The sequence below is a fragment of the Daucus carota genome, chromosome 3 (assembly GCF_001625215.2).
Source record: "Daucus carota subsp. sativus chromosome 3, DH1 v3.0, whole genome shotgun sequence".
In the NCBI taxonomy this organism is placed as follows: Eukaryota; Viridiplantae; Streptophyta; class Magnoliopsida; order Apiales; family Apiaceae; genus Daucus; species Daucus carota.
In genome coordinates, this window is record NC_030383.2 from 36440592 (window position 1) to 36451519 (window position 10928).

At 33.1% G+C, this 10928-nt stretch overlaps 2 protein-coding genes across 2 annotated transcripts; one reads left to right on the forward strand and one right to left on the reverse strand.

Moving 5' to 3' along the window:
• Positions 1-1568: 1568 nt before the first annotated feature.
• Positions 1569-2970, forward strand: LOC108213432 (uncharacterized). Its single transcript, XM_017385223.2, has 4 exons — positions 1569-1892; positions 2142-2252; positions 2329-2409; positions 2497-2970. Exons 1-4 carry the CDS (start codon positions 1683-1685, stop codon positions 2569-2571), a joined length of 477 nt encoding a protein of 158 aa, XP_017240712.1. The 5' UTR covers positions 1569-1682; the 3' UTR covers positions 2572-2970.
• Positions 2971-3905: 935 nt separating this feature from the next.
• On the reverse strand, positions 3906-4802 carry LOC108212411 (uncharacterized). Its single transcript, XM_017384137.1, has one exon. The coding sequence runs from the start codon at positions 4800-4802 to the stop codon at positions 3906-3908; it is 897 nt and encodes a 298-aa protein (XP_017239626.1).
• Between the last annotated feature and the right edge of the window lie 6126 nt (positions 4803-10928).

The window sequence follows — 10928 nt, forward strand, 5'->3', positions numbered from 1 at the left end:
CTCTTCTGCACAAGACCACTGCGTCGTATTTGGCTTGACAAAACTATTTAGTGAAAAATAATTATTAATTTATTGATAAATTCAATTATAATTTTTAATTTATAATTATTAGATATAAAATTGTAATATAATAATAAGATATTATAAATTATCTTTTAAAGTAGAACATAAAAATACGCAGTCGGATTTCAAAAATCAAAATAACTCGCCGAAAAAACTAGAATTTTTAACTAGATCTTGTATTATTCAACACTATTATGATCCATTATGCCAATTCTTTTTACTTGGTAAATAAAAACTGGTTGCCAGAATTAGAATTTATTTACTTTTGACCTGCAGATGTAGAAAAAAAGTTGCCAAAACTTGTATTCTATGAAGTCATATGATTGTGTTTAGTTGACCAATTATAATAACCTCATCAAGGCCTTTTTTTTGTCCCTTGAATAAATGATTTTGTTTCTTCTTTGCAGACAGCTAGAAGATCTACCAGGGCCACTCTTACAGAAGAATATGCATGTACAATTGAACAGATGTACTCAATGCACCATGAGTTATTAATCCAGTTTACGTTTTCTTAACGTACAGATTTACAATACTCAAATGGTTTCACTAGTCTACAGAAGACCAAAATGAACAGAGACCACGTGAATTCATACCATAATTATGACAATCATGCTGCATATCACCCATTTAAGGCTCAGACTTCCAGATTTTTAATTTGCCAGTAAATTTTTTGTGTATATTGTAAATTCTTCTGGCGAATTGCAGAAAATCAGTGACTAAATCATACTGAATGCAGGGGGAGGCTGGTGGATAATCGAACTCGGAACCTTTAGCCACAAAGTAAAGACGAAGTAGTGTTATCAACAAGACTAACAAGTAACAACTACCTTTAGCCACAAAATAAAGACGAAGTAGTGTTATCAACAAGACTAACAATGAATTCTCATATTTATTCTTTCCTACTGATGGTTTCGAACATAGATTTCATAAAGGAGATAATTCTAGCCGTAAAAAGACATAAAAAAAAAGGAAATAAAAAAAGGACAGCTTTTGCACTCAGTTTTCCTGCCTTGTCTTGGCCTCTAAGACTCTCATCCATCACTATTTACTTTGAACAATTCTTGCAAACCAAGCACTCTTTCTGATCTTTTTTGACAGACAAACCAAGTAGTCTTACTTCATGGAAAAACAAGATTTACCAACAGTTTCTGGGGACCTCTCAACCATATTAAAACGTATTTCTAAAACACCAACCTTAACTAAATCTTAAAAGAAACAAAATCTTGATTTGATTGGACTAACCAGGTTGCTCAACCAATATAAATACATAAAATATTCAAGAAACATGGGAAAAACAACCCTTTTCAAAGGTTGTTAGTCTGCATGTTTGATGAAATTCAATGATCAATTACAGTTCCTAAAATGTGTTATTACCAAGTTAACTGATTGATTAGTTTGCTAATGCTGCTAGAGGATAGGCTTTTCGGTCTTTTCATAGTTGCTGAAGATTTGTTGTAAAGGCATTAGTAGTAGCTAGTATGTATAAAACCATCTAACCAACCTGCAGCATTGTTTATAAGCATCTATAACAGGGAAAGGAGAATAATCATTGTAAAGTTTAAAGGGAAGGAGAGAAAAGATAAAGAGATTGTTCAAGAGCGTGGATCAAGGGCTCATCAATGGAGCAGCAAAATTCGCAGATGGTACGACTGATCAGTTACAATAGTAGTCCTATGGCTGAAGACAAGGAGGAAGACATTTCGGCTCTGTCTGCATTTCGGACTATGGAGGAAGAGATTAAGAAGAAGAAAATGGAGGTTAGCATGAAGGTTCAGGCTCAATTGGGCCGTGTTGAGGAAGAAACCAAGCGATTGGCTGAAATTCGCGAGGTAAGGATGACAGTTCTTCAATTTTATATGAACTTACATGCACATTTTCTTTCAACCAAGAATACATCACATTTCAATAATACTACAAGTCTACAATAGTATCATAACTAATTATGTACATATGCATAACTAATTGTTCAAGTCCTCTGAGACTAACTTACCAATTCTCCAGTAGCCTTGTGATGAGAATGCAAGGAAACGACTTGACATTTATATCGTGCTATGTACTAAATATAATCATATATACAGGAGCTTGAAGGTCTCGCGGATCCAATGAGAAAAGAAGTTGCATTTGTACGTAAAAGGATTGATTTGGTTAACAGAGAATTAAGGCCACTAGGACAAAGCTGCCTGAAAAAGGTCATATACCATTTCTGCTTTATTCAATCGACTGCAATCTGCAATTTTGGATTAATCAATAGCATTTCCATTACAGGAAAAAGAATACAAAGAAGCACTTGAGGCTTTCACCGAAAAGAACAAGGAAAAAGCTCAACTAGTAACCAAACTGATGGAGGTGATCATTACACTCCCTTCTGCCTTGAATTTGCAGGCTTTTTTTTTTGGCTACTGATATTATTATTTCCTGCGTAAAAATATCCAGATGGTGAGCGAAAGCGAGAGAGTGAGGATGAAAAAGCTGGAGGAGTTGAGCAAGAACATAGATTCCCTTCACTGAATCTTGTCCAGGGCAACCAGTTAACTCAGTACCCTTTGCAGTATGTTATATTAGTAGAGATGTTTCTTCATTGTATCGTGTATTCGTCTGCAATTCCATCCGAGGTGGTTGCTTTTATTTTCTTTGTCTTCTCGGATGACACTAATCCCATTAGAGTCTGAACCAGATTTTTTAGGTGTGCGTCGCCTTGTTTTGAAATTTTTCGTTTTGTTTTTACTGCAACAAAGTTGTCAAGTAGTATCAACCTATTCTCAGAATAAGGTGGAGCAAGCACTGGTGTGGATCTTCATGAAGTTGTTGATGATATTTTCATTTTGTTTAGTTTTCTTTTGTTACATTCTTCTGATGTTATTGTATCTGTATATAATCCTAATATATTTCAAATCCTTTTTATGATAATTACCATCTTTCCTCGTCTTTACACAAGTAATATTTCTGTTAAAACAATATCTACCTTGATTAATATAACATCTCCTCGAATTATGATTTTAACTTATTTAATAATTCAGGACGGACCTAAGTAAAGCCTTCCTTCACTCGAATTTTGTAACACTTTAAGCAAATCCAAGAATCTGGCCTTCTCCCGGACTTCATCTTCGTTGCTTCACCATCTAAACGATTGATAATCTTCTTGTTTATCATCCCTCATAAAATTAGCTTTTTTCTTTATGCACCTTGCAGGCTCCCATCCTTCATTATTTACTCTTTTTTCTTCTAGTAGGCGAATAATCTTTAAAATTGCATAGAGACTTGCCTCAGCCTCTACCTCTCAAGCAGTTAAGTGTTTCTCCTCGAAGCCTGCTTCAGTGGGGACTCAGCTTCAAGTTAAATCCTCTCTTCATTCTCTGGTTTACCCATTAAGCACTTAAGTCTCTCATCAAAACCTGCTTCGTTGGGGGCTAAGCTTCAAGCCAAATCCTCTCTTTTCTCTGGCTTTTTAACTTAAATACATTACATTCTTGGACACAACTGGTACATATCTCAATCACCAATAACACATTATTTGACAAATCAGTGATCTATTTAAATTACTAAGGACAGTATGAATCAGTGATCTATTTAAAAATTTTGCATAGACAAAACAACCACACCACCGCAATTAGAACATGTCTTACAGTCGTATTGCCATTAGTTATCTCGGAGAAGCCTAAGCAAGTTCTGAAAACATTCATTTATTTCTAAACTGGTAGTAGTACATTCATCCCAAGTAGGCCTTTACTTGTTATTGGACTAGTATACAAAGAATTATTTGACTGTAACAAGATTCAATATACAAGTGCAGATCTTTTCAATGAGTTATGCTAAAGGTAAATAAATAATGATGATATGTTTCTTCACCTTCTGTTACAAGCATAGATTAACAAACAAAACTCATTTTCCTCTTGCACATCTTTGTGCATCAATCTCTCCTCTAGCCACAGCCTTCTATCCCTTCCACTTCTTGTCTTGAACATAAACACCGCGTAACCAGAGCCCGGACTGAAGAACCAATCATGAACATCCCAGAAAAGATCAACCATCAAACCATCCACAAAAATGGACTGATTGCCCCTGAAATTCAAATGCAGTCTTTTCACCCTCAAGACCATTTTCTTGTCTATACAAACCGATAGCACAGGGCACTTTAGGCCTTCGTGATCACCACTACACCGGATGACAATGTCGTGGGAGATCCCAGTTTCGCAGAATTTAGCCTTGGTAGAGTAATATGTATTGCCAGAGTAATGCTCTTTTCTGGAAACCAATGTGAACTCAGCCAAATGTGTGCCATTCTTGACTTTCCTGGAGGCTGCTTCTTTTGCCATGTCTCCGAGAACCAAGCCGAGTTCTGAATCAACCATGATCAGTATGTAGTAGCCTTGGACCGGCTCTGGACCGGTTTTATACTGAGCAGTGGATAAATCCCAGATGATCTCACACTTGGAATTCCTCAAATCTATCCACTTACTGCCTTTCTTCCTCCTAAACAAGCGCGAATTCGGGTTAAGTTTGAAGGTTGTGGCAGAATCATCTCCAAAACTTATGCTCAGGCCTTGTGACAAGTTGTTTTTGCACCAAGTGACCGTGATCAACAGAGAGCTGTGATCCGAAAGAATTGTTTTGTATAGACAAGTGACTGCAATCTGCACTGAAGGGATGAGGCTTGGAGAAATGCATGAATGGTTCGTAACTGTGGAACATGATGCATCGGATATCACTTGTGTTGCATATTCACTAAAACAGGATGCCATATCCCTCGTTTCTCTCTCGGTTTTCGGATTTCGGATCGGATATCGGAGAACAAAGGGCAAGAACAGGACAGTATATGTGAGATACCAGTTACATTAAAAAATAAGGTAGGTTGTATATAATGGAATTTAGATAAGCGTTTTCAGTGTAAGAATAGTGTTATTAGGTACTTTGCGATTGTAATATTTGACTCCAAGAGAAAACATGGCAAGTCTGATTTATTCAAAGTATTTGGCGTGTAATAACGGATGCAACGTGGTAAGAAATTATTATTATATTACTTGAATAGTCAAGCACAAGGCAGTTTAAAATCCATTACAAAAAGCGCAACGTTAGTTACAAGTTCTCCGATAAACTTTAGTAAATTACTCTAAAAATATTATATAAAAGGAAAATGTTAGGTATTCAAAAGCGATACGTAATATATGTATCGTAGTATGTTTCATTTATTTATGTAAAAACTATTTTTTGTTTATTAATATAGATTTGACTTCATTAAGGTTTTTTATATCTGTATAAATTAGAAAGAATAATAAAAATATAGTTATGATAATTAATTTTCAATAGAATAAATTTATAACCGGTTATAATGTTACGTATCACAGAATTGAATCGAGAAGGAAGAATCTTCAAGTGCAGAAGAAAGTAGAAAAATAATGGAGACAAGAAGGGGGATGATGAACGATAGTGACACGGCCCTCGAAATTAAAATCCAACTGTTGACTCAACAACTCTGCCATCACTTTATCAAAAAAAAAAAAAAAAAAGTCTGAAAAAACACAAGTGAAATCTTAGAAATAACACAAACGATCCAAAATCACAAGGAAAAAGGAAAATGATTTCCAAACGGTAATTTCAGGCGGTCTCTCCTCTCTCGTATATAATATCTGTTTCGTAATACTTAATTTGAAAAAAAAAAAAAAATCGGTTAACGATAATAGAATTTTAAAGATGCTATTGATCATTCCAGATTCTTTAAGATAGGAACATAATTTTGACTAAAAGGATCCTAATGCCTAAGAGCATCTCCAACGGTGTTGGCTATGATCGTTGGCTAAATTGGACCTGTAAGACATTATGTAAAATTTGCTGAACCTGTAAGACATTTTGCTTCGACGGTATTGGCTATATTGGTTGGCTATAATTTAAAAATAGTATGTTATTAATATTTTAGTTTGTTAAAATAGAATATATCAGTTCAGTATAGTAATAAATGATGTGTAATCTTCCTACAGATTTTTTACAGACCTGCAGAGGTTCGACAAATATAGCCATCCATAGGAGGTTGGCTAAAATTATAGACAACAGTCTCATGTGGTTGGAGTGCGCTTTTTTCAACAGATTGGCTATATTTTTTATATATGGTATGCCAACTCATTTTTTACCTAAGGGTTTTGTAAGGTTGGAGATGCTCTAACGAATTAAATAATGCATGTACACCAGATTTCTCACGGTTATGCAGTTGGGTCATAATTACGCACGCTCAATAAATTAAAAGAAGTTATGTGGCATTCGCTTGCGAATTGAGAAAACATGAATACATATATTTACATGTATATTTTTTTTTATCTTTGTACTAGTTGAGAAGCCGCGCGTTGCGGTGGGTTATAAATATTATATTAATGATTCAATACTAAAATTTATATAATAAAATAAATTTGCGGCAGCCTATAAAAATTATATTAATGATTTAAAATTAATATTTATATAATAAAATAATTTTATATTATAAACATCTCGATACAATACCAATATTAATATATAAATTGCAAAATTGGACTATAATTCATGAGTGGAAAAATGAAAATAAAAATCTGCATGTAATTAACGATTCAAAGCACGACAAATCTTAATTTTGGTTGTGTTTAACATAGGTGCATAAAAGTCTAAAAGATACTGAGATACAACTCCAAAACTATCCCTAGTTTTAATAAGAATTAATATTAGGTTCTAGTTGTAGGAACATTAATCTTACTATAAAAAAAAAATTGTAGGAACATTAATCATCTCGCCATCTCAGACGTATGAACTCCAATCCATGCACGGGGTATTAGTGATTCCTTCCTTTTTTTTATTGATTGACCGCAAAAACATCAACTTAAATCCACGAGATTTCGGTCTATAACTACCTTTGCAACAACCTTTATTTATGCTGTATAAACAGCCTTCACTTAAAAGGTGCTTAAAATGAGCAAATAGATATTGTGAAAGCGTTGCATGAATAATCTTTCCTGTACTATACAAAGTAAACCATATAAAAATTAACAATAACAAACATATACAATGAGCAAAAAAATATATTATAAAAAAATAAATAACAAACATATATCCCTTAATCCATTAACCTTTTCATCCATCAATATCATGTCAAGACTATATTGTTCTCCGGTGTTTGAATTTGTCAACTATCACATCCGACAAACTCTTACTCTTATCAGCCGATAATCTCGGCCGTCATTCAAAACATCCAGAATGTAACTAATTACTGTATTGGATGGTGAAGACAAATAAGCTCTAAGAAAAATTATGTGTGTTAAATTTTATGAAGTCCGACCTTAATTTATAGGGGTTGATTTCAGATTCTGATTTGATTTTGATATTTTGAAAAAGGTAGTTCTGAAACTTTCTTTCAATATATCCGAAACTAAAAAAAAAACAGTTTTTATTTTTAATATTTTTTCATCCAAAAATTTTAGAAAATTAGAAAAATAGAACGGAGCTCTCTGAGAGGCGCCACCCACACGCCCCATGCTTCTCCTTTATATAAGTATATTGATATTGATTGTGTGTATGGATTTTAATGTAAGCAATTTTCCATAAGCAAAATATTAAATATTTTTGTGCACTCTGATTTAGATGAGATTTTGGAGTCCAAAATTCAGCCATATTTGAATTATGTGATTTGCTAAACTTTTTTTTTTTTGTTTTTGAAAATGAGAATAAATCTCACAAAAATGAACCGGCAATTGACCGTGATAATTCTTTCATTCAAGAAAGCTTATTATCTAACCGTCGGACATGCAAGATGACCGGGGAAATTTAGATAATAAAACTTTAATGTCCGAAAAGAAAAACCCTTCTTCTTCCAAGTATCCTGAAAAATAAAACAAAAGAAACAAGAAGAATATAAGTCAGTATATAACAAATTATATATATTATAAAAATAAAAATTATATCCGATGATTAATTATTAATAAAATCACGTGTATATGCATGTGGTGTTTAAAATAATCACACAATTATGATAACTCATAATTGAGACAATTAAACTCTTAATTAAGGCACAATTAATAAAATATTAACTCCCTTAATTAAGACACAATTAACGCCCCCAGATAAGGCACAATTTACGTCCTCAATTATGAGGCACAATTTACGCACTCAATTACGAGGCACAAATAACGCCCCCTCATTATGAGGCACAATTAACGCCCCAATTAACGTCTTCTTTTCCGAAACCGAATCCCATGCTGACCGTACTGCAACCCTCAGCCGTCACCGCCGCGCTATCTCTTCCGCACACGACCGCCAAGAGAATGATGACCACCCGAAATATATCCATCTCCATATCATTCCAAGCAGCTCCGCTATTCGCCACGTTCGCGACCATGTCACGTCAACAGCGCCGGAAAATCAACGAACTTTATCGGAACAACACTAACAGTGCGCGAAGCTGTTAACAGAATTGCCGGAGATTTTTTGCCGGAAAAACAAGGCGTTTTTCGATGAGGAAATGGCGGAGGCAAGCAAGAATATCGATGTGTGTGTTGTGTGTGTATAGGTGAGAGAGAGAGAGGAAGAGAGAAAATAGGCTGTCACAGGTTAATTAGATCAGTGAGTTCTTTGTTTAAGTGGGAGTATATCTTTTGGTGATGAATAGGAAGAAGAAGAAGCAAACAGCTGGGAAGGTGGAATCCGGGGGGTGTTTATTTAATAAAAAAGAGTATAAAATATAGAGGTAATTGTGATTTGCTAAACTTTGTAATCTTTAATTATGATTTTATTCTATTTTTAATTCCTGAATTTTGTTTTTCCTAACCAAGAGGTATTTAATTAAAATATAACTGATATTTAGAGAAAAAAAAATTCCAAATTAAAAAATTGGTGTAGTTTTTTGAATGTTATATATTTTTTATACTTGTGTAGTTGTTTGACTCTAGGTTTTTACATCTTCTATTTCAGTTTTGGACTGCTTTTTCAAGTCTTCTCAAATAAACTTAGGACAATCCACGTATAATAAAAACCAACTAAGATTTTCATATAGGATTACAATTTCTAATTCAAAAAATCTTTTAAAATCTAAACTTAATGGGAATAGAAGTAGAGAATACCTAGATTCTTGTTGGACATTTTTATATACATTTTAATATACATTGGAATATTAGTTGTTAGTTTGTGGCCTTGAATTACAGGGGTGTATTCGATTGGAATTTTAATGGATTGTTTTTAGTCCATGGATTTTAATGGATTGCATGTGATTTTGATTTTGTGCAGATTTTTGATAAAATGTCACATAGTTTATAGGATTTAAGCACAATGCTTCAAGATCCCATTGATTTTGGTTGGATTTCAAAAGAACTTATAATATACTGAAGAATGTCACAAAATCCATCATTTTATGAAATCTAGAAAAATCCATTTGAATACCATCAAATTTTAATGGATTCTAAACAATCCCAATTGAATTCCATCAGATTTTAAAGCATAATTTAAAATCTCAATTGAATACCACCAGATTTTGTAGCATAATTTAAAATCCCAATTGAATACCTCAAGATTTTAATTGATTTCAAACAATCCCTATCGAATACCCTTGGATTTCATGAATGAAATAAAATGCTTTAAAATCTCAATTCAATACACCCCTCTTAGTGCTTTTTTGGTATACATCGATTTATATAGAAATTTTGATTTCCTTGAAATTAATTAAAGATATGGTTTTGTGGTTATCAAAATTATAGGAAATAAATATTACCCAAAAAATTGCACTATCCCTAAAATATAGGAAGTTATTAACCTACTCACTCTTGGTGACTCATACTTCCCGTATTGTGCAACACTTAACTGACATAATTATCCGTAAACTTTGTTAAAAAAGAGGGTAATATCATCAAGAAAATGACGCCCGGTAAATATCAAGGATAGCTATATCAATTCTAATATATATACACATGTAACCTTAAATATTCATCAGTTACAACTCTTACAATCACCAACTACAATTCTAAAAACTCATTCTCCGACCTTACTCGAGAAATCTCAGGTATGTGAATTTTTGTTCTTCATACATATGAATCGTATAAAATTTAGATTAGTATTGTTATCATCTTTAATTTGTATAAAAATCTTATGATCGATCATGTTTATGGATACGATACAGTGATGTAGCTTGATTAGAAAATCTTAGAATGGATAGAGCTTGTTGTTATAAGTTATGTGAGATGTTGGAGGATTACGTGAGACAAGAATTCGAGTTTAGAGGAAGTGATTACAATATTTTTCTTCATCCTTTCTCATGATACCAAAAATCGAAGAACACAATTGTATTAGAAGAAGTGTTGAGACTATATCTAGATATTTCAATTTGGTACTTCAAGATGTTCTTAAATGTCATCATCTTTTATTGAAAAAACCTCAGCCAGTAACACAAAATTGTCAAGATGAGAGATGGATGTGGTTTTAGGTAATTTCAAATTTCTATACATATGAGTTTATTGACATAGCGAAATTAGGCAATATATGTAAAGATTTTTTCATATATATAGAATTGTTTAGGTGCTCGGGATGGCACACACATTAAAGTTGGGGTTGGTTATATAGATAAATCTGGATACAGTAATAGAAAGGGAGAACTCACTACCAATGTGCTAGCAGCTTGTACTCGTGACATGCAATTTATATATGTCTTACCGGGATATGAAGGTTTAGCACATGATAATAGAGTAGTACGTGACGCACTTTCTAAAAAAAAATCTTTAAGAATCATTCAAGGTGATGAAAGTCATGATAATGTTTGTGACAATGAGAATCAGATCATCATTATATATATTAATTTGGACTATAATTATTTTTATGTACTTTATTTTTGTAGGAAACTACTATTTATGCGATGCTGGATATATAGATTG